Genomic DNA, 27564 nt, shown 5'->3' on the forward strand with positions numbered 1-27564 from the left:
TGTAGTGCACTCTTTTATTTATATTGAAAAGTCGCTGTGTATTGCACATTTATGTTACTTCCATGTGTCTTATAGTTGAATTTCTTTTGGAGAAAATGATGAACTGAAAAGAGGATCATGCATCACTCCATGGACCTCTCCATAGGTGTCCACAAACATGCTCTATCCATAGTTTTAAAACACACAGTACTTCCTAGTCGGTCACAAACAGACGTTATGTTTCATTTTGCACTGTGAAGGAACGGAGAATCAAAAAAGGCATCAAGGTGTGTATCACAGTAAGGCATTTTGGTCCTAAACTGTTGTTTGATTTCAGTCATCAAGCTGGCAGAGCATGGCCACACCACACTTGATCCAGTGCTGAGGGCGCCTGTTAGTGGGCAACATCAGGGAAATTACAAAATTGGTGGAGTGGCCTGTGGTGGAGAGGGTGCCCTTTCTCTCACTGGTCTTGTAGAGAGGGCAGACATAAAGCTTCTCAGGCTGATCCACATTCTTCTTTTGAGCTGCATGGGTGAGAGGGAAGAAAAAGAAGGTCAGGAAAATGAAGAGGAAATAATAATTATAGGAAAAAAGCAGCAGCAAGTTTATAATAACGGGTTTGAATGGCATGCATTTCATTTGGCAGTGTACAAAGTATGGTAATACTTACTGGGTTTTATCCAAATGATGGGCATCATGTCAAACAGGACCTTGGGATGCTGCTCAGCCAAAACTCCACTGATGATCGGGAGACAAACAATAGTTAAGAGTGATCAAGTCTCTGTGCATTTCACTATTATAATGATATATGACTATCTTTCTAAAAATAACAGTAATAAGAACATCTACCTTCCTTTGTCCCATCGAGCTCCATCCAGAAACAATCCATTAACGTAGACACCATCCTCAGGCGATGTGTCTGACTCATCAATAGGAAGAACCTGTAAGATAAAATCATGAAAACAAAACCACAGATCAGTGTACCTTTATGGCTCTGAGATCTTTGAAGTGGAGACAGAGGGATTATAACGTGTCGCATTTGACCTCAAAATCAAAGGCTAGCAGGTCGATAGGGATATGGAATTTCCTGGCGTAGTTCTGCATAGCTCCAGTTAGAAAGGCCTGGGTGAAGAAGAAGCCAGACAGCCAGAACACGCTGGGTTTGCTGGTGTCGTACCAATCCTACAGCCACACAAAGTAAAAATGAAACTATAAGTGGAGTAACATACTCAACAAAGCTCCCATATAATCATAGTCCTTTCTGCTGTTCACCTAAATTATCTTTATTAATCAGTCTCACCTGCAAAAACCTAAGCCTTGAGAGAAAGTCAGTAACGTAGCTGCCCAGCGGTTTGAGGCTCGGGTAAGAGCGCTTGGCCCATTGATCTGGCACCTTGCCCACTATCAAACTGCCTGCAACTGCCTCCAGCTCGGCATCCATCACCACCAAACCCTTGATGGCCTTCAACAGGTTCTGTAGACTCACACGGATCGTACTGCACAGCCTGAGAGAGAGCAATGGCAGTAGTTCAGTCGTATAAAGTAAGTGATGATGTGCTGTATCTCTTATAGGTTTGCACTGAGCTGTTTGTCCATACGTGTTGTAGCGCTCCATCTCTTGAACAAGCACAGAGTTCATACTCTCCTCGTAGAGCACTGGGAACTTCAAAAGAGCAGCTTCTGTGTCAAAATTAGTTGGAAGCTGGAGGAAACAAGCAAGTGCATGAGTTAAAAATATACAGCACAGTGCATGCAGATTATAATCAAGGCAAACATCAACAACTATTGGCCCTTGAAACTACACCTGCACTGGTTCCATGTTCCTTCCAAAAAATAAACCAGTTCTTTGAAAGATGTCTTTAGTGCCTCATCTCCAAGATGTCTCTAATCTAAGAGTTTGTAACCACGCTAACTGCTCTGTTAGGCTGTAGTTAGGCAAACCAGTGCTTTGAGCTAAATGCTACCATCAGCATGCTAACAGAACAAGTTTATGTTGTTTTAATGTGCTAGCCAACTAACATTCACTAATTACCAAAAAACATTACAAACGTACAGTACAAGTACAATACAATGACAAGTGAAGGGATCACCGAATTTACTACAGTTCATCCTGAGTGGGACGTAAATATTTGAAATGCAATAGTTGTTGTGACATGAAACTGAAAACCACAAATGTCAACTTCATGCAGGGTGCTAGACAAAAAGTTACAGGATCACCAAACTCATTTTAAATATTGTCTTGTAACTATGAAATGAGGAGGTAAGTAGGTTTCATGCTCTCGGGACCTTGAATGTTTGTACAAAATTTCACAGCAATCCATCCAACAGTTTGTGAGATATTTATGTCTAGATCAATCTGCTAGCATGGCGAAAAATTGCTAACTGAAGGTTGGTTTGATTATTTATACCTTAGTGAGGACGTCATTCGCTATGTCGTAGAGCGTGTGGTCACTCCCAGAGCTAGCTGCTCCCTTGGCTCCTCCACCCTGGGTGAGCAGCAGTGAATCGAACAGCAGCTTTGTCTGCTGTAGATCTTTAGAAATATCTACATTTTCATGCATCCCAAACACCTCTGGATGCTGGCTGAATGGAAGCCCCTAGAACACAACAAAGGCATTGCAATACAGTTGGATGTCATTATATAGAAAAATTCACATTTTTGCTCTTTATGTGTCCTATCTCGAGTGGCTTTACCTTGATAAATTCAACGTAGTCCTCATAGTTAGATTTAGGTGGGGCATAGTATTCGCCACTAGGTGAGAAAGGGTACCGTGGTTTATCAACGATGTCCTTGTTGTAGAAGTCAGCTAAGATGGTCATCAGGAGCCGCCTATCCCAGTCGTCTGTCACACGGCCACCGTAGTTGCACTCCCCGGTCAGGTAAGTTATGGCCTCGAAGGGCACCTCATCGTATTCCTTCACAAACAGCTAAAAGAGGGAAACAAATTAAATGTATTTTAGATTCTTGGGATGTAGAAACTAGGCCACTCTAAATGAATACCTGTAGCTGTCTGATGCTGATTCGAAGGTCAGATTCATTGAAGCCGTAGGGAATATTCCAGCCCAGTGGACCAAACTTCTTCCTCTCCTGCACAAGAGCATGGAAGAAGCACAGTCCATACAGGAGCTTCTCCCAAATCTAGTGGAGAAACCCAAGAGACAGGGAATGTCCTTCATATGATCAACCTGTTCTATAAATAACTGCAAATCCCAGTTGCAAACAAAATGTAAATAAACTCCCTCCTAACTCACCAGCTCCTTACTGGAGCAGTTATTGAAGAAGTTCGAGTCAGAAACAGGATCTGACAAGTAAGACTGCAACAGGTTGAGTCGGAGTCCTGTAGGAGGCTCGTTTGTCATTTTCACCCCGTTCTGCAGGATGGTCACTGGAAACTGACATCAGAAAGGATGCTTTGTCTTTAGGACTATTATCAGTAAGTTGGTTATTTACACACATGTACCAAATGAAATGTGTTGAGCTTTACCTTGGATGAAGGGTAGCTTGTGAGCCAAAGGCGGAACTCTGGGTGGCATGTTGCAGGACTGAAGTCCTCACAGATTTTCTCTAGGGTGGACATCCAGGAAACAGCCAGGTGACAGTTCTGCAAACACACCCATGTCCCATCCTGCATGGCTGTGGATATCATTTTGGCAGCGATGGGTCCCTGGCCCTGCCCCAGAGAGATGGACTGGAATTTGGTGCCACCCATGTTCTTGTCACTGGCAAACTTGAGTAAGCCTGTGGAGGGATCGTGTTATTTCCAATGGTTTTCAGGAGTGGCATCACACGGAACAATGACAGTCAATCACTGGTACTGTAGGGACTTACTATTCATGGGATCAGCTCCCGGAGACAGCACGAACACGAGTGGGATGGTGGAGTTGGAGTCCAGGTAGCTCTTACTCAAGTCAAAAGGAGGGGGCTGAACAAATTTCTTCCCCAGTTTGCCAGTCACGTATTTAGTCACAGCTGGCACTATCTTATCTGGCCTGAGGCAGCGTACAATGATCATCTTCTGCAGCTCATTGAGTCGTTCACACCACGGACTGGGCAAAGGAATGTTGCATGGCTCTTTGCTGTCATAAATGGGCTTGAAGTCTCCGGGGCTTTTGATGAAAGCCTCTCTGTGGAATAAATAACACTTAGATTCACTCCATTAGTCAAAAGGAATTCATAATGACAAACAGGACAGTGGGAAGGGAGTAATAAGAAAGCATTTTCTGGTTGAGTGAGGCTTTTTACTTTATTCCTTCTAAGCCAGGCAGTTCACTGGCTCTACAGATCTCATCCCAGCTCCTGTCCTGTAGCCAGGTGGGGTCGGGGTTAGTGATGGTGTTCTGAAGGCCCACACCACCAGTTAGCAAGAACATGAAGTCAGAGTATTCAATCTCCCCTTTAGCTCTGCGTGGAAATAGAAGAAAATACAAGGTATCCACATAGACTGTCTTCATATGAGCATGTGGTTAAAAGCTGAAATCAAATTCTGATGAAATTCAACCAACATCCAAACCAATAGTAGCTGTAACACTTACAGGAGTAGATTGGAGCAGAGGAGGAAGGAAAAGAGGAGTTTGTCTCTCTCAAAAAGAGAGCGACAGACGTTACAGTAGAGGTTATAGGTGAAGTGATCAATCAGGTATCGAAGCCTCCTCTCCAGGATCTTGGACTTATTACTGATGAATAAAAGGGAGACTTTAATAGTAGGCATGCATTCAGAGGTTGCTTTTCACTTCCTGCATAAAAAACAAATGCAAGTCAATATTGTTATGTACAGAGGAATAAAAATATGGAATGTTTGCCACACATTTAACAAGAAAAACTGTTTACTAGTTTTAATGATTCATTGTTTGCTTGTTTCTTCTAGTTTGTTGTTATTTTTGTTCCCTTTTGCTTTGGATTTTTTATTCCGTTAATTGTTTTTCATTATGATGTAATGTTTACTTGTGTGGACCCCAGGTAGAGTAGTTGCTATCTTGGTAGTTTCTAATGGGGATCCAAATGAATAAATAAAATAAACACAGACCCACCCTAAATAAAGCTATGTAAAAAGTGTCTCGTCACTGTGCAGTTTCAAAATGCAGATCAGTCCTTGCTGGCTGACTAAAGTGCTCAGTCTCTTGCCACTAGCGTGTCCCACTTTAGTCAGATATGCTTGGAGTACAAAGAAGCATTCAGAATGTCTGCAATTATGATGTTAAAGTACAAAAATGCATGTTTCCTGTCCTCCACAGGATACATCTGCTGCTCCGCATGTAAAAAAAAGTTGCAGTACATTTGATCCCTCCCACTTGCAGCTGCTGCATAGAATACTTTTTCTTCACTCTGTCCTTATTCATAAATGGTGTCACATGTCTTCTGTGTGGTTTATGGTTTACACTTGTTTTTTTCAGAAAATGGTTAAAATGCATTTGGGATGATTTTGAGAAAATTACATGAGTTTTAGCCATGTGCACCATGAGCAATGACATAAATCTCTTTTAAATCTGACTGAGACAAGAACTGAGCCCGACATCCAAATGGATCCTGTTTCAATAATCCTCCTGTTTGTCAGAAGTGTGATTCCTGTGTGACGTTCTACTTCATCTTTTATGCAGTTTTTAAACACTGCTACTGTCATAAAGTCCCAGCACATTTGCCTTAATGTGTTACACACAGCAGAATATACTTCATAAGCATCACTCACCTGTCTTGAATAGAGTTAATGTAAAGGTTGACAAACCAGCTGAGAGAGTACTGGTACATTGGGTCTATGTTGGTGAGATCAGCAATGCTGAAGAACAGGATGGAGGAGTGCTTGGCAATGGCTCTGTAACCTTCCCTCGATTCCGCTATCTTGATCTCTGTCTTCTCTGCAATCTGGGAAATACGAAAACATGAGGTAACCAAATATCAGACTTATCATATTCACTATCCAGGTCTCTCTTTCTCTGGAGTTGCATCTGTGCATTGTCCACACCTGCTGCTTCTTCGTAATCTCATTAGACATGATTTTTGCAGAATCTAGAATCTGGATGGCACTCTCATCCTCCAGGATATTTCCCTCAGAGGACTGCAGTGTCTCCAAGATCTTGTCCTCAATTTCCTTTAGCTGCCTCTTATTAGCAGCTGACTGCAGGATTAGTGCATTCCTCTCCTCCTCCAGTTCTGGTCTGTAGAGTAAACAAATTAGAAGCAAAGCTCTAAAGAAGTGATAAGAAGTATTTCAGCAGCATACTGACATGGCCATCTTACGAGGGTTACCTCTCCTTGGCAACCACAATCCCCAGAAGCTGGTCCTCCAAGCCCTCTGGGGTGATCATGAAATTGAGCAGGGACACCTTGGTGGCCAGTTCTGGGAGGTAATGTGGGTTCCTCAGCTTAGTGGTGATGTAGAAACGGAAATCGCAGGAGTACTCAATCACGCTCTCCCCCAGCCTGATGCAATCCACACCACCTGGGTGAAACAAAAAATGACTGAACTTTGAATTTCAACAGTTTTAATTTTAAATTCTGAATTGCCCCCTTGGCAGCCATCTCACATTCACAGCACCTTGTTTGAAGGTTTGTTTGAGCAGCAGTGGTTCCAGTGAGGGGTCCAGCTCCTCTCCTACGTTTTCCAGCAGCAACGGTGTCCCGAACTGAACGCAGTTTTCCAAAGTTCTCATGTAGTCTCCGTCCGTTAGCTTGATTACACTTAGGGTGTTGTCTTTCTCTGAATTCTTCACCCACTTGTTGGCCTGACCCTGGGGGTCAATCATCAAGGGCCTATAAGACCACAAACATTCAGGATGAGATGAAGCTTTTTTTTCAGTTGTAAGTAGTGACGGATTTAACTTAAAAAACATTTTAGCAATACGGACTCACCATCTACGTGAATTACTGACAATGACACCATTGTCAATAGAGAAAGAGTCACTGGGAAGGCCTGCAATGTTCCAAGCCCTGATCTTAATGGGATCTCCCAAGGTCTTACTGAGCGAGAAGTCATCTGATGATGGAATGTTCCTAGACTAGAGATATTAAGGAAGGTGAAAAATCAAGATAATAAGCAAATAAGTATATATATATGAATTCAAAGAAAGTGATGAAAATGTCTAAATAAAGAACAGGTGGACGGTTACTTGGCAGAGTTTGGTCCATGACTTGGTGCAGTCCTGTCTAAAGCCAGCAGTGAAGGCCCCAAGGTAGGCAATGACACCTGCAGAGATGAGAACATCTCCAGTCAGGTTGTCATATGTGTTCTGCAGGTCATCTGCTGCCTTAGACCACCTAAAGAAAGACATTAATTCAATCGTGGCATATTGTAATTATGTTGTTTGCAGAAAATAATAAACAATAGAATAGTTGTGTGTATCATCCTGACCTGGTCTTCTCTCCACCAAGACCACCAATGAGTTTCTCAGCCCTCTCCAACTTCCTGGCACACAAATCCACCTGGAACTCCAGCTGGGCCTTCTCCTCTGTCTTCTCCTCAAAGGTTTTCTGGAGGCCAGCCAAACGGTCCTCGACCTCCTTTAGCTCAGCTCTCTTCTGGTCGAGCAGGGCCATGGTAGCAGCCAGGGACTCCTGTGCCTCTGTGAGATTGGCCTTTTTAGGAGCCACAACCTAAAATCAAAGAGAGTGGTCGAGGTCAAAGAACACTTAGAAACATGTCTGCATGTATTATCTGGACAAGCACAAAGAGGAAAAAGCGTATACAAGGCCAGAAACACTGCACCTTTGCCACCCTGTCATACACCTCCATTGCTTTGATCCACTTGCACAGGCCCTCTGCTGCAGAGGAGGCCTTTGCCACTATACTGGGGTCAAAGTCAGGATTAGTCATGTACTCGCTACGGATTTTTTGCATCACAGGGACCTGCAGTAAAGAAATAGAGGAGTCAGTCACAGCAAAGTGTAAAATAATCAATTAATAATGTACTTTTTCTGACACTCACAGGAATGTTGTCCTTGTCATATTCTTTAAGATCTCGTAAAAAGTTCATATCACCCAGTAGCTTCTTGCTTGGACCCCAGTAGTCAAAAACCTAGACAATAAAGAAAACATAGTACTCGCTGCGGTATTACTATAAGCTGCAATGTTAAAATGTGTTTGTTATGATGAGGAAAAGTTTTCAGGCACTGAAAATAATTGGTAGACAATAGTGATTTCTTTTTATTTGTTTCCTCTAACCTTTTTTCCAGTCCCAGCTGGGTCAGCTATCTTATCCGGCTTTATCTCCTTCATCACGCACACAGCTGACATCACCAGCTTCACCCCCGAAGGAGGATTTTTCATCGACTTAACAATCGTGACGTCAGAGGGCTGAAACCAAAAAGGCAGCTCAACTTACTCAACTGTTGAAACTGTGATGGTCTGAGTGACTGAACTGTTGAAGGGTCCTCACCTTTAGAGTGTCCAAGGCTGAGAGAGCAGCCTCCAAGGCAGGGATGGCTTCAGCCAAGTCGCTCTCACACTCATTCTTCAGAGCCTGAGCCTCATTGGCTTTTATAGTTGCTGCCTCCTCATCAACACGCACAACTTTACTTTTGGCTTCCACTTCAACAGACTCCACTTCAATCACCTGAAAGTGATCACATTGAATAATTACATTCAGTATGTTTCTATATACTTGTATATATAGTCTAGGTCAATGTTGAGGCTGAATGAAGACATGAACTTTATTCACCTTCATTATTTTGGTGTTGTCTATTTTTGCCTGCTCCAGTTTGGGCTGCAGATCAACAAGTTCCTTCTTCATCTCACCAACCTACAGAGAAACATTGTTAAAGTGAGTTTTACAAAGTAATGCTGAACACAAAAAGTAGACAAAAAAACCCCACAACAGTGGTGGTGAAAATGGTGCTGCATATACCTGAGATTCAGCGAAGGCTAGTTTATCCAGACCGTTGGTGTACCTCTGTTTTGCTTTCATGACAGTATCTCTTTTCTGACTGAGTAGCAGACGGAAAGCTGCAATCAGCTCCAGGTAGGATGTGGGCGTCACATAATTATGGCGACCGAGCTCAGAGAGGAATCTGCAGTGAAAACAACAGTGTGATTAAGGACCTATAAATGTACTTTACCTTATTTATTATATTTATATACAAGCGATAAATAATCGCGTCATACCTCTGTGAGAGCTCTTTGGCAGAGGTGTGGAATGTTTTGCAGATGGGTATGACCTCCTTCCTCTCATTTTCACTCATCTCCAGTGACTCCAGAAGTGAGTTGGCCACTCGCTCTAGAGCCTCCTCTGGCCATGGCTGTGAGGGCAGAGACAAGAGAGGAAAGCAAGGATAGGAACAAAGACAAATCCATTATCTAATTCATGCCCTTTCTCCCTTTTCTTTCTTTTGATGTTATCTCTGGTCCAGCTTTAAGTGTTTTCTGTGTCTGTCATATGGAGTAGATTTTGCTATTTTAACATTTTTAATACAAACTACAAACAATCATGCCACATTCTTGATGCCAATACAATACCTGGAACCAGTCAATGGTACAGCAGTTAATCAGAGACGGAAACTGGCGTAGGCGATTTCGAAAGGCGTCTCCAATAGGACTGAAGGCCACAACAATGTGCAGGTTCTCTCTGCAGCGTGCCACAAAGAAGGCAAACAGAGTCAAAGGACTCAACTCCAAATTCTTATTACCAGCCTGGGCAATGGGGCGTACTGTCTGGAGAAGTAAGAGTAATGTTAAACATTGTGAATGGATAGGGCATTTATACATTGCTCTATAAGCGTATACATGCAGCTTATGACAGCATACCTCCATGATCTCTTGCTTCTCGTCTATGGCAAACAGATTGGGTACTTCCCCCGTGTTCAGGAGACTGTCCACATCTTCTAGAAAAGCCTCATCTTTGATCTGAGCGTCAGTGAGCAAGAACACCGTCTTCTGACCTTTCACCCCAGCATTCTTCAACAGCATCTGAAGTATAAGGAAAGGCAGCGAGACAGGGTGTTAAAATCTCCCACAGCTGTTTGAAAATGCAAAAGAATCACAAGCAGTGATCAAAATGGTAATGAGAAAAAAGAATACATGAAATGCATCAGAACAACAGAACAAAGAGACAGACCTTGAGGTCATCTCGCCACTCAGTTACACCATAGCTCTTAGAGATCTCAGGCTGGAACATGGTCATGTGGGCCATGGATGTGGCCAGACGGGTGATGGACTGACGTCCGCTGCCTCCCACTCCCACTAATAGGGCATTGCCTCCCGGCTGCTTCAACACACGGCTGATACGGGACAGGTGCTCCAGCACATAGCTAAATAATGCAGACATTTTTCACAGTTAATCAAGTGCAAAGTCAGACGTTGACATTCTGCTAAAGACCAATGTTTTTGCAGTGCATGTAGTTGAATTTACCAAATCTCTTTACCGAAAGATGACAAGGTTCATGTGATTCTTGTGCATTTGGTTGTATTCATCAAGGCACAAGTCTACCACTTGAGCAAAGCTTTCCATGGAGGGCACCTCAGCATACAAGCGCTCATCATCCTCCTGGTCAGGGGTCATGTAGTCACCAAACAGAAGATTCCGCATGTCTTCTTCAACCAGCTGAAAATTTATGCCACAAAGTAAAAGGTATTGATTTTCCGATTTGTCTCGTATGTATACATATTGTATTAGTAGAGCACAAATACACTTATGAATGTTTCATATTCTAGCATAAAATATGTCTAAAAAAGCCTTATTTAGATCCAAGTCAGCGTGAGAGACAACAGGCCAAATGAGTTCATCTTCTTTCTTTCAGTTACAAACATAATGTGAAACATAATTTTTTAAAAAAGAATGTGACTCTACAGCAAATACAACTAATTCTCTGCTTACTTTACTGCCTTGTTTCAGGTGATCAAACACCTGGTCAAAGGACTCCTTGAAGTGATCTTTGAGGATGCTGTTCATCAGCTCGTAGAGCCATGCTCGATCTTTGTCATCCACCAGGCGGTCATAGTACACGCGGAAGACTTCATGGACAAATAAACGGATCATAGTGCGCTTGTTCTCCAGAGACTTCTTCTTCAGCAGCAGGCAGCCTTGGATAACTCGTGAGAAGTCCCGCAGGTTGAAGGTGTAGTGAGACTTGGCTGGAGTTGGAAGCAGGTTTTCCATGGCTTTCTTATAGACCTTTCGGAATCAAAAGCATACAAGCAAATCATTAAAGCATTGGAGAAAACAAGATATGATTAATGAGATCATTTAATACACGAAATCCATCTCGTTTGAACATGTGTGTGTTTTTGGGAGACTCACCTCCATTGTAGCAGTCACTATCTGGTTGCCAACAGTGAAATATTCAGGTGGGAATTCACTGTTTTTGAGATAAAAGGCCACCACATTGGAGAAGATGCGAACCATGGTGTCATCACTGAAGGCGTTAATGCTAAAGATGTTGAAGTGCCGCAGGAAGCGGGACGTCACAGCATTCCTCCCACCACCAGGGGGACCCATAGCTGAGATGAGCTGCAGGTCAACAAGAGTGATCCTGGACGTATCCTTCAGGTCATACCTGTCAGAGCATAACAGATAAAGTTTGTCTGTTTACTGAACAATGCTTAAGGTTCCCCAGTGCACTGAATTTAGTCCTCTTTCTTTATCATTCTCTTGAAATGAAATTAGCATCTAACAGTGGATGGCTCATACCAGTTTCCGTGGTCTATATACTGCCGAAGGAGCTCCACAGGGGGCTGCGCGCCAAACTGTTCAAGTGCAGGCATGTTCATATCATCCACAAAGATGACACACTTCTTTCCCATGGGGGGGCCAAACACTCCCTTCCTTCTCTTATCTAACCTGGACATGATGATATTCTGGAAAATGCGATAAATACAGAATAAATGATTGAAAATTCAAATTAGAACGACCCTTTCTGGATTGTTTAGATTAGTACATCTAATAACATTCTCCAAGCAATCCAAACATTTTTTGTGAGGCCATTCTTACATCCTGGCGGCCTGTATGCTGACCTGAGTTTGGTTGGCGCTGGTGCGGGCTGAAAAATTGATGAAGAAGGGTAGATAGCGTTCTCTGTCCAGATTATTCATCAACTTCTCTTTCACATACACTGACTTCCCAGTGCCAGTAGGACCAACAAACAGGAGAGGCCTAAGCAGAGAAACAGAGGAAAAAAATCCATTTTGACAGATGAAATGTAAATAAATTCAGGGTGAAAACACTCCATAAATACTCCATAGAAACCAGTATGTCAAACAATCAATGCACTTTAAGCATGAATATGTGTCAGTGCCACTGTGAATACTGACATTCCATAACTGATGCAGAGGTCCATGAGGTAGGTGTAGCGAACTGTGTCGATGGTAGGAACAATAATCTCTTGAACTTTGGTGTTTCTGTCCCCCAGACTGACATTCGTGATGGCATCATTCCAGTGAACCCAGCGGCCTTTCCCTTTAAACTGTGCAAGGGATTAAAACATGATTTACTGATTTAAACAGAAGTGAAACACCTCTGAGTGATGTAACTACACAATACCTCATAGAAATAGTCATACACCAGGCCTCTCTCAACCATTGGACACTCCCATTTCCCCACAGAGGCAGGGATAGGATGCTCGTCTGTCTTTCCTGACACAATCACCCTGAAGAATTCACTGAACTTCTCTCTGCTGTCTGCATCACAGCTGCCACCCATAGACCACACCAGAGAGAAGGCAAAAGCTGCCTGCAGACACAAAGGAAGCGAAGGGGAAGTGGCATAGAAAAATATTATTCAACTGAAATGGACAGTGAAAAACAACTGAAACGATTGTTTGCAAGGCGCCATTCCAAAGCAAGGGTTTTATATGAATAAAGTTACAATATCAGTCACAACGATAAATGATTCAGTCCTTTTACCATGATCCAGGTGCGAATATTTTTATTCCCAGGATCTGTCTCTACAGGTTGAGTGAGCAGCATCTCAAACAGTCGACACAAGGACACCACAGTGTTACTGTTGCTGGTGGCAACAACTTCCTGTAAACAAACCCATAACGCAGCATGACAAAACATCTGTATTTTCTGTATGAATAAATGTAAACATCTAAATATTTTACAGATATTTGTGTCTGGATTGTTCTGGGCCCTGGGGTCACTTACTCTGCAGTGTTTACGCAGCATCCTGAGGGTAGGCGGCAGGAGCCAGTGGAAGAGCTCCAGCAGCAGGGAGCGGCTGTCCGGGCTTTGCAGAGCATCAGGAAGAGTATTCATCCACGAGATGACTAGGGGATCCCAGCCCAGCTGAGACGGTTCCATGAAGATCATACCACATCGACTGACTGTGGCAGGCTGCAGTGGGAGAAAACAACCAAACAAAACCAAAAAGATCGTTTATAACATTCAGGTACATCTTGTCAATCAAGCTGGGTACGTCGTTAATTCCCTTATGAAAAGCTGTTCAACATCCTAGCAAGCAAATAGTGAATTATTTATGTTTGATTAAAGCAAATTTTGACCAACAAATGATGGGAAAATCAAATAAGTAATCTATTCAACTACAAACATGTAACTCACTGAGGCCTGTGATAAATCCATTGCTTCAAAAATCAGACTCATCTGATTGGACATCTGGATGATCTCACCACTCATCAGGCACAACTGTGGAGGAAGAGTGACGTGATCTTACTCAACGATGAGAAACAAATAAATAGAAACATCAAATACTCTCCCTGTGTATTGGGTACCTTTTTGTTGTCATCCAGCACAGTGTTCATGCTCTCAATCCACAGGGTATCTATGGGACCATCAAACACCACCCATTTACGCTCTGGTGTGTCAGCAGAGGCAAACTCACGAAACGTGTTGGCTACAATCCCGTCAGTCCACTAATGATGAGGAAAAACAAAGAGTGAAAAGACCAAAAGGAAAAAAGAGCTACCTGTTGTCACCGGTCTGCATCAATATTGTAAATACTGCATTCATTCTGTCATACAGAACAAATACAAGAGGACCAAAGGCACAGGTCTACCTCATGAGAAACTAGGTCAAACTGTCCAAAGAGCTGTCCCATGGTGATGGACTTTGGGTTCAACGTCCTGAAGATGACTTTCTCCTCTTCACCATACCCTCTCTCATTCATGAGCGTCAGCGTATCAGCTAGGACGTGTAGCACTTTGGTCTTCCCAGAGAAAGGCTCTCCCACCAGCATGAAACTGAAAAAAAAATCATGCAATATCATGTTTCAAATATTCCTTTCAAGTCACACTGCAGTCATGTCAAATACTGTACAGCTGGAAATATGCTAAACAGGATAACATAATATTGTAACAGTGAAACTGAAATACAACATACCCATGCCTGACTATCATCATTTCATATGTCTGGATCATCTTCTGTAAGAAGACCTGTGTTGGCTGTACATTGTGACTTTTACAGCATTCTTCTGCAGCCTCCAGAAACAACTGTCAAGGATATGAAAAAGCACTGATTATAATATATGCTACAACATGAATAAATGCAAAGGTTTTATACAATTATGACCGAAGCGTAAGGAATGGCATCTGACCTGATAGTCAGCCTCAGGCAGGGTGATGCCTGGGAACAAATCGCTGGTGATTCCATTGAACAGTGGAATATCATGAGAGAGAAACTTGGGTTCATTAACATCCTTTATGGACCTCAGGAGCTGGATGTTACAACAAGTGGAAAATGAAAGTCAAAAACTGCGTGAGTGACAAACTTAAGAAGTTCACAATTAGGACAGCATAGACAGTACAGTATAGCATTGTATATATATATATGCGCTGAGCACAGATACCAGTATGTCCTCATTCTCATCAGGATACTTGAGCTTGAGGTTTCCTGCAGCCACAAGTACAGCCTTTACGGCCCTCATGCCATAATCATAATGGAACTGGGAGGAAAGCTGCTCTGAACAGAGCCTGTAGGTCATCACAATCTTTACTGACAGTGGTTTGGCATTGAGGAAGCCATATGAATAAAGAGAGATCTCTGCTATCAGTGCATAGTTGGGGACCATCATGGCCACTGTTCGGAACAACACCTGCAGAGAGAAACACAGGAAAATGCTAACATATTTCTGCAGATGTTGAACAGCCACACACTTCTTTCTATTATGCTACATTATATTGAAGAGGTGCAAAAGCACCATCAATGAATCAGAATGAATCATTTTCTGACCTTGAGGTTGTCTGGGAGCTCTGAGCGTCCTGCATAGCCAGGGTTCATTGTGATGGACACAAAGCAGTTGGGATTGAGTTTGAGCATGGTCCCTTCGAAATCAAAGTACTCCAGCTTCAGCTCAATGGCCCTCTGGATGCAGAGAACCTGCTGGGCCACTACAGACAGCACCTCCAGCTCAATACGATTGAACTCATCAAAGCAAGCCCACGCACCTGATGAAGCCAGACCTTTGAAAAACTACGAGAGATCGCATCAAAATACATGTTAAAAAGGATGTTTTTGCATTTATAACTATTGCATAAGAATTAAGAATATAAATCCAAAATTCCTGCAGGTGTTACCTTGCCCATAGCAAGGTAATCAAGTCCATCAGAACAGTTGAAGACCACACACTGCACAGCTAGAGCTTTGGCAAGATCTTTGGTGGTTTCAGTCTTTCCTGTTCCAGCTGGACCCTCAGGCGCACCACCCAAATTCAGGTAGAAAGCCCCAATCTTTAACAGAGGGGGGCATTGGAATTCAATGTTAAAATTTCTGATCAATCAGCATCATTCCAATAAAAAAGTAACAAGCATTCATGTTTAAGTGAGCCATCTATCAGATGTTTTACCAGGGTTCTGTAGCATCTGTCAGTCAATGGAGTGATGACCAGGCGTGGTGAGTTCCCCAGGTACTCATAGGCGTACTTAACATCACAGTTGATGATGCGAACACGAACATTGTCATTGCTCCAGTAGTAACGAAGCTGAGCTAACCACTGGAAGTCTGTTTCATTTGATACACCTGTTAAAAACAGACACTTAGTATTTAAGCATGTTTTCTTGGTGCTGTTTCATTACTAAGGCATAGCTCTGTTACAGTCCGGTCTGCATTCTGTGCCATGAGGTACCTTTCTCAATGAGCTCCATGACCACATCCCTGGCATGGACATCAATTGTGACCAGCGCTCCTAAAGTGATCCGTGTTTGTTTGGGTAGTTTCCCTCTCACCAGCTCCACTATGTCATTCAGCTGATTCTGGAGTTGCTGGTAGTAGTTCTTTAAACCCTACAGAGAACAACAGCCCCATTACAATTTCTGTTTTTTTTAAAGGTGATACTGTGTCATGCTCATCAAAAGAAAAATTCAAGAGTCAAGAGTGAGATGCATCACTGCTTTCTACCTCTGGTCTATACTATCTACATTCATTAATGTGCTTCTTCTTATCATTACATCTTCTCAATTGTTTGCAAATGATTGCATTCTGTTTTTATTTACGTTTTATACAGCGTCTCAACTGTTCTGGAATCAGGGTGTATTTCAAAGGGAAAAAAAGAGTAAGACAAAACAAAGAGTAAAAACGTACATCAGCCCCTGCTCGGATGGCTTCATGAACCTCCAAAGTCCAAAAAATCTGGGAGGTGCAGAGCACCACCTGCCCAGGCCACTCCTTGACCCACTGGCTCCGTGCAGTCTCAGCGTAGGCCTGTCAGTAAAATATGTTCGTGCAAAAAAGGAGCCTCAGATTGTGCAGATGCAGAATATGACAAATCACAGAGCTGTGTAATATTTAAGCGATGGGGAACAGTGATCTCACCACCCTGGACCGGCCTACTACATCTCTGACACTGCGAAGCATCATGTCCTCCACCTGCACCAGCCACTTCTCCACCGCTCCTTTGGCTTCAGATGTGGAGATGTGCTGGATGAGCTGGACACGCTCCCCCTCACTACTATACATGGCCTGGGCAAGAACAATGTGAAATATAATAAAAGTTCATCAACCATGGTGTCATGTAACAAAAACAATATGTGTGACTGCCTTGCCTGGATATCCAGATTGGGTAAGAAGTCCAGTTTGGAGATACCCTCAAAGCATTTCTTCAGATGGGGCTGCACCAGCAGTGGGTCCTTGGTCTCAGACAGAATCTCCAACATTTCATCATTGGACAAGAAGAAGAACCTGGAAACAGCATTGGCAGCGATGATCAAAATCTGTAATATTAACAAAGAATTGCACAAAAGAAATACTGCAAAATCTTTTCACTTACCGTGGAAAAAAGAGACGCTTCTTTTCCAGATAGGCATTCAGACCTTTCATGATGCTGTCCAGGAGGCTGTTAGAATCTTGCAATTTCTCTAGTAAACCAGGCAGAGAGGTTGCTGGCAGAATCTATGATTCCAAATCAACAGTTAACAAGGACAGTTTTTCAGATTTTTTTTTTTTTTCAGAATATTTTCACCATAAACTTCTTAGACAACTACCTGAGGGGCCTTAACGCAGTGCCTCATGACCTCTTTCCAGTTTTTGTCAACAGTTTGGAAAAGTCGTCCCTCCTCTGGAATCTGCTGCATGATGTCTTGGGAAGAGAAGATGGGCTCCAGATAAAGCCATTGGGCTTGCACCTTCAGCCATTCATCTATGGTTTCCTGGATATGAAGGAGACGCTCCTCCCATAGCTGAGGTTACAGAACAAGCAGTTAACTCACTGCAGGACTGGGTATAAGCAGAATTAAAGCTGATCATTAGGTGAATAAGCTATCTTAAACTTGAAGCAAACCTTGATCTCATTTTCAAAGGGTTTGATGAATGGTGAGCCCCTCATAGTCTGAGTCTTCACAATCTGGTCATCTAGCATGGTCTGAATCTCATCCAAAGCGGTCAGAATGGACACTCCAGTCTCCCTGTAAGGTTGATGATGGAAAGAAATGCCATCCCAAACATGCACCATAGTTTTCATAGCCTTCTCCAGGGAAAACTCCTGTAGAGACACATAGTAGGAGTATATCACATTCAGCAAATGGATTAAATATTGAGGTTATTTATATATATATATTTATATATACAGTGTAGAGGCAAACTCATAATTTAATTAGTTCTCACTTTACTAGCAGCAGCGCTGATAGACTCAAACTCTTCCAGGTAAGAAGCAAGGTCTTGCTTGAGAACCTTGCGTAGTGTAGTACCAGAGTCAGGAGTGAGATCATACCCCACTATCTCTGACATCTGGTCCCAGTGGCGAGCTCTGATTCCTGGATTACACAAGATGGACACTACAGGGATATGGTCCTGTGAACACAAACACATTCCAAATAATAGTTAAGCATCAACACACAAGAATTGACATAGTACGAGACTTCATTAATTAGCCCCTTTGAAATTAGTTACATACAATACCTTGAACTCTTTGATCTGCTCCATTACATTTGAGCACAAGAGCATTGTGGGACTGTCCTGCTTCCTGGGATCATCCACACTAGGTTGTCGCCTTGTCTTCCCAGCGAGACTATCCATCTCTTGCTCAGTCTTATTCTGTTTCTGTTGGAAAAACTTAAGCATCTTGAAGATCTCGCGAAAGAACTCATCAACTTTTACATCCATACTCTCGCCATCGAGGTCCTGGAAGGAACCATCCATCCATCTGTTCATAAAGAAGATTAAAGGTTATTGGGGGAAATGTTTAATTCAAACAGCACGCATCAAATTGGAATCAGACCTGTTCTGCGTGTGCTGCCACTTCAGGGCCAGTCCAAACAGCTTCTGATACGGTTCAATATTGTCTTTGATGACCTCAACTTCTGGGTAACATGTCTGGTCCCATTTGTAAAATTCCTCTTCCTTATTAATGAAGACGATTGCCTCCTCAGTGTCCTGGAGAAGCTTCTGAACTGTTTTGACATCCTTTACATACTGCCCAAAAAGTGATGACAAGGCAATTATTTTCAACTTGATGCAATATTTTGTGAGATCACCACTTACATTGCACTGACACTGATGAGGAATTTAAAGGCGTATTCTAATATAACTATGAAGTTATTTCAGGTTCAAGTTAGACATTTTGTGAAAAGTGTTGCTTTGTGTTCTTGCAGAGAAAAAATACCACTGCCATTTCTGTCTGTTCAATATGAAGCTGGAGCCAGCTGGCAGTTAGCTTAGCATAGCATAACAACAGGAATAGGGGGAAACAACTTGCCTGGCTCTGTCCATAGATAACAAAATCCATCTACCAGCAACTCTGAAGATCATTAATTAACACATATCTCATTAATTCATACAAAAACTGAAGCGTAAAAACAGGAACTCTTTATGCTAAGCTAAATTAACTGGCTGCTTGACATAGCTTCTTATTGTACAGACAAATATGAGAGTGGTATTGATGTTATTATCCTATTCTCAGTAGTAAAGCAAATAAAAAAATTTCAGAACGATTTCTTCCAAGTTATCTAAAAGTGCTAAGGACACTGTACCAGCTGCATCATATCCAGCTCAGAGCAAAGTGGGAACTCCTCCACCCTGCGTCCCAACTTCTTCAGCTGTACCATTAATCTTTCTCTTTTAGCAAGCAGCTCTTGTGTCCCTTTATGCTTGGCCTTCTGCATCACCTGGAAAATGACACAGCAGTCCAGAATCAGGCCATCCTTGAAAAACAACCATGATATACTGTTGTCGGCACACACAAGAGCATTACCTCATCACTGAGCTCAAAGACATGGAGGATTTTCTGCAGCCAGAGAAAGACAGTCGAATTAAGCTCCAAATCCTCTGGCTCATAAATGTGGACATCTAGGAGATAGATCTGTCTACGGTAGGCTTCCTGTCAGAACACAATGTAGTAAATTATGTTAGAATTGATATAAGATTAATGAAATCTACAACAGGGAGAACCAATCATCATATTCACCTTTATTTTGTCATTAAGCTCTGCAATACCCTTTGTCTTAGTGAAATTAATGTAATCAATGATCTGAGTCATGTCGTTTGTGTTCTCTGGTATTTTCAGAGCGTTCTCTTGGATGGTTTCAAATTCTGAGCAGACCCTTTGAACAGACACAGAGAGCATTGTGAGAAAAGGATGCATTTAAAACACAAAGCATAGTTTCATTAAAGAATGTAACAAGAAGTGACTCACTGGAGATTTTGCTCGCGATGGCTGGCGACGAGTTTCTTCAGAAGTATTTCAGCATAGTTTTTGGCTTTGTTGGCCAGACCCTGTTTCAGCTCTTCACAGTCCAGATGGACCATTGTGAAGTAGGCTTTTGCTGGGAGCCTGACAATCTCCTTTGACAGAGCACGAAACTCCTCCACTTGCTTTAAAAAGCAGTGAGATTACACATTGACAGTCATCAGAAAAACTGACAACAGGGCAAGAATAGATCTATAACATATACAGCATGAATTCAACTTCAGGATTTGTTACCTTTGTGTACTCATCAAAAGAGTGCTCCTCTTCCATGAACTTCTCCACTCGAGCCTGTGCAATCCCATTAACTAGCCAGACATAGCTGTCAACTGCAAAATAAAGAAGAAAACAGCAGAAATGGAAATAAAGCAGAAATGGAAATAAATTCAATGCGTGATGACTGGACATAACTGAATTACGGTATACCGTAGTTTTGGAAATATTTGTCAGGTTCCTCTAGATTCTTGCACACAGCAGCCTTCACAGTGACCTGAGCCCAGGCAACTATGTGATGAGCCACCCTGGCGTCCACAAATGAAGATGTGGCTTGTGCCAGCCATGACTGGACTGTCTGTACTTTCTGTAGACATAAACATTAAAACTAGCTCAAAATATCATTTTTACATGAAAAATGGAAAAGTGGTCATTTTCATTCTTTAAATGGCAATTACATATACACAACCTTACCTGCAGTGTATTTGTGATGGTATTAAGAATCTCAAAAACAGCAGCTTCCAGATCTTGTAAAGTTGGATAAATTTCCATCTTTTCATCATCAAATGTCAAGTCCATGCGAAACAGGGGCAAGCGGTGGCAATCGCTTGGATCAAACAGACTGACAAACTCCTCTACACTTGTCTGAAGCAGGGATTTCAACTGGGAATTTACAAAAGGAAAATGTTCATGAGTCTGCATGCCATAATAAATTAAGTACCAAATAAAATAATCAGTTATTATTAGTTGCTGACATGCTGCTTGTACAAAAAACTAACAAAGGAGATCAGACTTCAATACAGCAGGCTATCAGTGTACTTCAAGTATTTTCATGACAGGATTAATTCACCAATTCAATTTACTATATAGAGAGCATTAAAAACACAAAGTTTGACAAGTTTCAAATGTCAAGGTGCCTTTTAGTCTTTTAATGTATGTCTCTAATAACTGGCTTGCTAAAAATACAATGTAAGACACTACGACAACGAATATGTTTAATTCCCAGTCTGATTTCAACCATGAGGGAAATAACTTTGGTTTAAATAACTTTAAATTGTTCATTTTGACTCCTCTCAGGTCAAAATCAATTCTAAAATCGAGTCAGCATTATCTTACCTGATTGGAGATGAGAGTGGACGCACAGTCGTAGAAGGATTCCAGTTTCTCCTCTTTAACTCCTTTCAGAGTTTCTTTACTTGTTAATAAGTGGATGACTTTGGGAAACCAGGTATTCATGATACGATCTTCTGTCCTCTTACACTCCACAGCCATTTTGTTCTGCAGGCTCTTACAGTCCACAGGTCCTGAAGCCCTGAACCAGCAGAGGGCAAAATCAGATCAAAAAGAAACTGGAGCAAATCTTCACATGAAATATCGTGGTTATGTGCTTATTTTAGCAGTGCCATGTTGCATTCATGGTGTCTTTCCTTACCTGCACCCTGAGAGATCAACCAGGACCAGTGGAGAAAATGTCATGTAGCCAATATCCAAGACAGTTTGCATGACAGGATGGAGAATGTGCAAATTTGTTTTTATCATCTTTCGACTTCTGATAAAGCTATTGTGCCAAGGTTGGGAGAAATCAAGAACTCTGCAAAATATTGGAAATGTCTTTCACAAAAGGGTATTAAAGAATGAACATCTACTATTTGGTTATTGTGCATACAGTAAACCATTTGTGTAAGTTAAACACTCACTTTGGCTGGGTCACTGTCTGTTTTCCTGAGATAGCTCCTTCTTTCTCTGGATTCTTTAGCACTGTGTCCACTACAGGAAGTGAATATGACATAAAGAGACATGGTCCACCTGTAGTCTATATATACTCTGCAGGCACAGACATACATACACAAACAACTGGCAATACCTGTGTGCTTGACAATCACGTCATGGAAGGTGTCGCTGACTTCCCTGCAGAGCTCCTGTAGTAGTTTTTTTGCCTCTGGGCTCTCCTTAAGTTTAGACGGGACTCGGGCAACAATGGAGTCCAGCCACTGTTGCTGGATCGGAGCAAATGGTTGGCTCTCTACACACCGCCTCAGGGACAAGTAGTTCATCTGCAAATGGGACCAACAGAAAATACGAGAGGTGTCACATACATATAAATAGGGTTTCACAGTTCAAATTTAATGCTAAAAAGAAAACTTACCCTATGCTTCCGTTCCTCACTGAGCATCTGTGAAACAATGATTGAAATATACCACATTATATTGAGCAATAGTTTTATATAAATACATACTTAAAATGTTTGTATTAAGCAGACTGTCATACAGAAGGTGGAAACTCTGGCTCTGGTGACTGGCTGCACACTGCTCTCCTCTCTTTGCTCTGTCTGTAAGCCTCCATTGCTCGAGACCCCCTGCAATAATTCAGTCAGCAACTGTCACACTGCAGGAGAAACCATCAGCCTACCTACAAATGATTTACTGCCAAGGATACATAGACTACAGGAGAATGTTCCATGCTTTACTGACTAAAGGGCTGAGCTGTAAAACATACAATTTCATATGGAGTTGCTCTTGTTGCACTTTACGCCGCCTGTGACGCAACCGTTTCCTGAGAGCCATTAGCTTCTTCGCTATTTCCTCCTTTGATGCAGCCGCCTGTCCAACCTCATCCCGCCGCTGCGTGCCTTCAATCGGGGGCAGGACTGGAAAATTAAACATGCCCTTCACCGCTGCGGCTTTCAAAAATGAAGAAGAGGTGGCCATCTCTGGCAACAAGGCACTGAAAAGAAGCGGAGGTAAAAACAACTAGTTAGAAGTTAAGGCTATTTTAAGTTAACGCTAAGCTAGCTTTTTTTTTATGTTGCTGTGTTTGATACCGAACAAGCTACTGTCGTACAAGTCGTTCCCTCAAAAGTTTATTGGAGTGAATAACAACAAGCTAGCTGTCGGTTTACCTGTTCGCTCATTCAATATCTTGTCGCTTTGGTTAGTTTGCTAATGTTAGTTAAAGTCAATTAACTCAATTTTGCCTGTCACGGCTCCTGTGAGACGTTGAGAGGTAAACGGTCTTCGTTACCATAGAAACAGTAAACAGGGCAGCCGTAGGACGGGGGGCGGGGCTTGTCATGTTTATACCTGTTGCTAATATAAATAGAAAAGTTTGAGAAAACATGAAATAGACAAGAAACACATAATAGTACACGCAGATACAACAATAATGAAATACTGTAGTGAAAAATGGTGTACTGTTATGTATTGATAGAATCTTTTGATTAATAAAGTTTATCTTTATGATGTGTAGCCTGACCCTATGTAACAGAAAAAATGTGGGACGCAATTCACTGCCTTGTTTACAAAGAAAAAAAGAGCATATGTACATGTGAATTTATTTTGTTGCGTGCTTAATATATACAGTATTTATGCTTGCCAAATAGTCTCAAACCAGATTCTGTAAAGCATAAACATGTCTGAAGCATACATAAACTTGCAATCAGTAACAAATATTAATGTAGTTTTGTTTACAGAATCTGGCTGTGCCAAGGACTCACAAAAAACAAAAAGTCCAAATAATGAAAAAGCAGGTGTTTAACGGATCGTTTAGATGTGGGGCTTATTTAAAATTTCAGTTCATTTCAATGTTTGCCTATATAGCGCCAAATTACGTAAGAAATTACCTCAAGGCACTTTTCAAACAGAGCAGGTCTAGACCGGATTGTCTCGTGACTATTGTTGTGAGTGGTTTGAATTCTTCCCTTTTTGCATGCAGTTAATAGACACTTAAAAGCAGAACTTCTGTGAGTAAAACAGTTTCAATAATCAGAAACATGTTACTTGTATTTTATATCCTTTCTCTTGCCTCCTGTTAGAAACAGGGGTCCCGGGAGTCCCTCTATTGCCTCGGGTAGTTGTCCGTTTGGTTTATTACATGATTCCACCAGTAGAGGTCCCTTTAGTCCCTCTTATTTCAACTGTTTTCACAGTCTAACTGACTGTTGTAGCTGCTGCTCTTAGATGTAATGCACATAGGCACAATCCTATTAATCCTCATATGAAAAGACGGATTGAGACTACTCTATGATGTATGAAAGAAAAAAGAACAGAAATAATTCAAAATAGATTAAAAGAAATACAGTGGGTGTAAGAGATGATCATTATTTCATTTATTGAAACTGAAAGACATAAAACCAGTAATTTCCGGTGGTAGAAAATAGTTAAGATAATCTACTCAAGACAAAACTAGCAGGGGTAATTTTTCATATTTAAATTTTCAAGTAACTTTACTTTTAATACGCTTTACATTTTACTGAGAATACCTCTGTGCTTTTACTTAAGTAGGACTGAATAAAGGACTTTTACTCATGAAATGTAACGCAGTAACGTTTAAATCATAAGCTTAAATAAGATTATTATAAATTTACAAAGACGACTTTTCAACACACACTATGGACATGTGAAGAAACATACCATTCTTTTAATTTACTGTAGGGGGCGGCAATATGTAGGTAGCGTGTAGTTTGTGGTACCGGAAACACCAGAGGAAGAAGAAGAAGAAGAAGAAGAAGAGGCGCTTCTCCGCTCGTTAGCTAGCTACTGCTGGGAAGTAGCGACAAAATTTTCAGGTATTGTGAATTAAAATAACCATTATTTTTGCATACCAATGTTCATGAATGTTGATAGAAGACAGTTAAACAGAAGAGCACTCGTTTCGGATGTGTATATTCAATATAAATGCACCGAAAGGCCAAAGTTGTCTTTGTTTTGATTTGTGTTGACAAAAATCAGGCTTCAATGTTGTGTTTTTCAACGAAGGCCCCAACTGTTCTGACTTAGAATTTCCGGTGCCATATTGCTGTCAAACTGAAGAGCTAATTACCAAAACTGTTGTGACGTTTTCTAATTGTTCTTACTACGAGTTCAGTATTGTAAGCGTCCGAAAAGTCATTCTGTCAACTCACAAGATAACCCTGCTGTACTCGTTTAGGATATTATCATAATGAGTTATGCAGAGAAGCCGGAGGACATAACAAGGGAAGAGTGGATGGATAAACTCAACAATGTCCACATTCAGAGAGCTGATATGAACAGGCTCATTATGAACTACCTGGTGACAGGTGAAGTACCGTCTTTTTTTGTTGTTGTTGTCGTTGCTAAGCTTTACTCTCAGTTGCCTATAAAGATCAGTTATGTGGAGAAATCTGGCACTTGAATGTTGAATGAGTAGGATTTCCCAACGTTTTCTGTTCTGCAGAGGGCTTCAAGGAGGCAGCAGAGAAATTCAGGATGGAGTCTGGAATAGAGCCTAGTGTGGACTTGGATTCCCTCGATGAAAGAATCAAGATCAGAGAGATGATCCTGAAGGGACAGATCCAGGATGCCATTGCACTGATCAACAGTCTGCACCCAGAACTGCTGGATACCAACCGATACCTCTACTTTCACCTACAGGTAAAGGTGTTGCACTTTTAGCAATCTATTTTGTACTCCCTGTCTTATTACTTGTGTTATTTTCACTCCCCGCTGCACCCTCTGGCTTCTTGTGTTTGCAGCAGCAGCATCTGATTGAGCTGATTCGTTTGAGGGAGACCGAAGCGGCCCTTGAATTTGCCCAGTCTCAGTTAGCAGAGCAGGGGGAGGAGAGCCGAGAATGTCTGACCGAGATGGAGAGGACTCTGGCCCTGCTGGCATTTGACAACCCTGAGGAGTCACCTTTTGGTGATCTGCTCAATATGATGCAAAGACAGAAGGTAGGGTCAATGCATATTAGTAAAATTCATACTTGTCTTGCACTTATTTCTAATTTTTCCATATATGTGGACAACATCAATGTAAACTCTGTGTGTCTGCTTGTGTTCAGCTCTGTGTCTGTCCATGTGTAACATGCCTGCGTCTTTGTCTTCCAGGTGTGGAGTGAAGTGAATCAGTGTGTGCTAGACTATGAAAACAGAGAGTCAACACCCAAACTGGCCAAGCTCCTGAAGCTGCTGCTGTGGGCTCAAAATGAACTTGACCAAAAGAAAGTGAAGTATCCCAAAATGACAGACCTCAGCAAGGGAACCATTGAAGACCCAAAATAAGGACCCACAGTGAAAACACACCACCGCATTACAAAATGGACACATTTCCTTTATCTATTTATACCCCAACAAACTGACTCCTATAGAGTACAACCTTATCTTTTTTTGTAAGGGTTGCTTTTTGATACTTTAATAACTTAGAATGTGCAAACTGGATTGATGGCATTTTAAAATGACTTCTCACACTAAAATAACATGCAGACCATTATTTTACTCGGTGTTATGATTTACATATATGATTATGTAAAATTAGTTTACTAGTTTTTCTGTCTGTTGGCAGGGAAAGTTGTTGGCATAGGAGGGGGTGAATAAAGCCTAAATTAGGCTGTCACTTTCCGTGTGTGACCACTTAGAAGGGGCTGAGTTTGATGTTTAGGGACAATGGTTGGCTCAGCACGCACTGCCTCAAATAAACACAAACCTTTTCCTCCCAAAAACATACACACGTTTCAGCTAGTAGTCTTTTAGCTAGTACTCTATGTGATGGCAATAGCCAAAGCCGGATACTTGGGATGTTTCAAACCACTGTGACTTTGAAAGTTCTATTCAGATATAGATTTGTACTGCATTATTGCTTGAGACATTACAAAAAGATGCTGACATACGCAAGATCCAAGAAAAGATGAGACTTTCAAGCTCACGGTAGCAATTAACAAGTGACACGAGGTGAGATACCTGGAATGCTAAAAACTTTGCAGCGTACTGTGACTGTGCAAGCTCAAAGGCAGCCTCAGTTTCATACTGTTAGAAGATATCACAGAATATACTAGAAGATGTGAAGAAGACATGGAGACACTTTCACAGATGGATTATTTACATGTATGGAATAAGTAGCTCCTTTGCAAAATTTGATGTGCTTTTTTTGCTGGGATATTATTTTGCAATAAAAGTGAATTTTTAAACCGTGCAAGTCATAAAGAACTGGAAAGCTTGGCATGTTTTTAATGATGCAAATTTGTACAAAAAGTTGGTACAGAGGCAGAGGTGGAGGGTGACTTCATGTATTTACTCAAGCACAACACTTTCACAAGTTTTATGGTATTTTCTACTTCTACTTCACTACATTTGACAGAAATATTTCACTTTTAACCTCATGACAGTTATCTGACATATATAGTTACAAGTCATTTTGCAGATTAAAAAATAAAGATATGCATTAGTATAACTCGTAATACCTAGTTATCCAGGTAATTAAAATCCACTTTGACCGACTACAAGATGAACTGCTGTTTACATGTTGATGCATCAGTCACAATAATCCATTAATATATACATTATTGGATGCATTATGGTGGAGGAAG

At 41.6% G+C, this 27564-nt stretch overlaps 2 protein-coding genes across 2 annotated transcripts; one reads left to right on the forward strand and one right to left on the reverse strand.

Moving 5' to 3' along the window:
• dnah12 (dynein, axonemal, heavy chain 12) lies at positions 1 to 23179 on the reverse strand. The gene is made up of 74 exons (XM_076741194.1): positions 23144 to 23179; positions 22741 to 22968; positions 22513 to 22600; positions 22391 to 22417; positions 22109 to 22298; positions 21942 to 22011; positions 21677 to 21835; positions 21361 to 21556; positions 20719 to 20907; positions 20458 to 20611; positions 20269 to 20360; positions 19981 to 20159; positions 19753 to 19888; positions 19540 to 19665; positions 19319 to 19453; positions 18568 to 18761; positions 18249 to 18492; positions 17955 to 18140; positions 17632 to 17832; positions 17336 to 17530; positions 17122 to 17243; positions 16898 to 17033; positions 16668 to 16814; positions 16437 to 16556; positions 15982 to 16138; positions 15703 to 15875; positions 15434 to 15586; positions 15090 to 15329; positions 14707 to 14952; positions 14455 to 14574; positions 14241 to 14350; positions 13918 to 14101; positions 13634 to 13774; positions 13464 to 13547; positions 13050 to 13238; positions 12807 to 12926; positions 12445 to 12633; positions 12216 to 12367; positions 11919 to 12057; positions 11596 to 11762; positions 11206 to 11461; positions 10783 to 11079; positions 10331 to 10509; positions 10024 to 10216; positions 9714 to 9875; positions 9426 to 9620; positions 9075 to 9208; positions 8818 to 8980; positions 8632 to 8712; positions 8350 to 8526; positions 8136 to 8267; positions 7900 to 7989; positions 7680 to 7820; positions 7326 to 7567; positions 7084 to 7231; positions 6827 to 6972; positions 6513 to 6727; positions 6224 to 6416; positions 5940 to 6132; positions 5667 to 5839; positions 4516 to 4656; positions 4226 to 4384; positions 3812 to 4107; positions 3468 to 3721; positions 3235 to 3375; positions 2984 to 3121; positions 2677 to 2910; positions 2391 to 2579; positions 1581 to 1684; positions 1283 to 1487; positions 1027 to 1164; positions 832 to 923; positions 653 to 720; positions 1 to 506 (listed from the first exon to the last, which is right to left on the reverse strand). Exons 2-74 carry the CDS (start codon positions 22950 to 22952, stop codon positions 313 to 315), a joined length of 11925 nt encoding a protein of 3974 aa, XP_076597309.1. The 5' UTR covers positions 22953 to 22968; positions 23144 to 23179; the 3' UTR covers positions 1 to 312.
• LOC143327053 (glucose-induced degradation protein 8-B homolog) lies at positions 22605 to 27184 on the forward strand. Its single transcript, XM_076741196.1, has 6 exons — positions 22605 to 22984; positions 24675 to 24808; positions 25171 to 25300; positions 25438 to 25634; positions 25736 to 25933; positions 26090 to 27184. The coding sequence occupies exons 3-6, from the start codon at positions 25183 to 25185 to the stop codon at positions 26261 to 26263; spliced, it is 687 nt and encodes a 228-aa protein (XP_076597311.1). The 5' UTR covers positions 22605 to 22984; positions 24675 to 24808; positions 25171 to 25182; the 3' UTR covers positions 26264 to 27184.
• Positions 27185 to 27564: the final 380 nt, after the last annotated feature.

The sequence above is a fragment of the Chaetodon auriga genome, chromosome 10 (genome assembly GCF_051107435.1).
Source record: "Chaetodon auriga isolate fChaAug3 chromosome 10, fChaAug3.hap1, whole genome shotgun sequence".
In the NCBI taxonomy this organism is placed as follows: Eukaryota; Metazoa; Chordata; class Actinopteri; order Chaetodontiformes; family Chaetodontidae; genus Chaetodon; species Chaetodon auriga.

Excerpts from the sequence above, each read along its gene's own strand:
- dnah12 (XM_076741194.1), bottom strand. The coding sequence starts at position 22,952 with ATGGCCACCTCTTCTTCATTTTTGAAAGCCGCAGCGGTGAAGGGCATG. Across the intron at positions 13,548-13,633 it reads TGCTGGATGACAACAAAAAG|TTGTGCCTGATGAGTGGTGA; the intron begins GTACCCAATACA and ends CTTCCTCCACAG. Across the intron at positions 7,821-7,899 it reads ATGACAAGGACAACATTCCT|GTCCCTGTGATGCAAAAAAT; the intron begins GTGAGTGTCAGA and ends TCTTTACTGCAG.
- LOC143327053 (XM_076741196.1), top strand. The coding sequence starts at position 25,183 with ATGAGTTATGCAGAGAAGCCGGAGGACATAACAAGGGAAGAGTGGATG. Across the intron at positions 25,301-25,437 it reads TATGAACTACCTGGTGACAG|AGGGCTTCAAGGAGGCAGCA; the intron begins GTGAAGTACCGT and ends TCTGTTCTGCAG. Across the intron at positions 25,934-26,089 it reads ATATGATGCAAAGACAGAAG|GTGTGGAGTGAAGTGAATCA; the intron begins GTAGGGTCAATG and ends TTTGTCTTCCAG.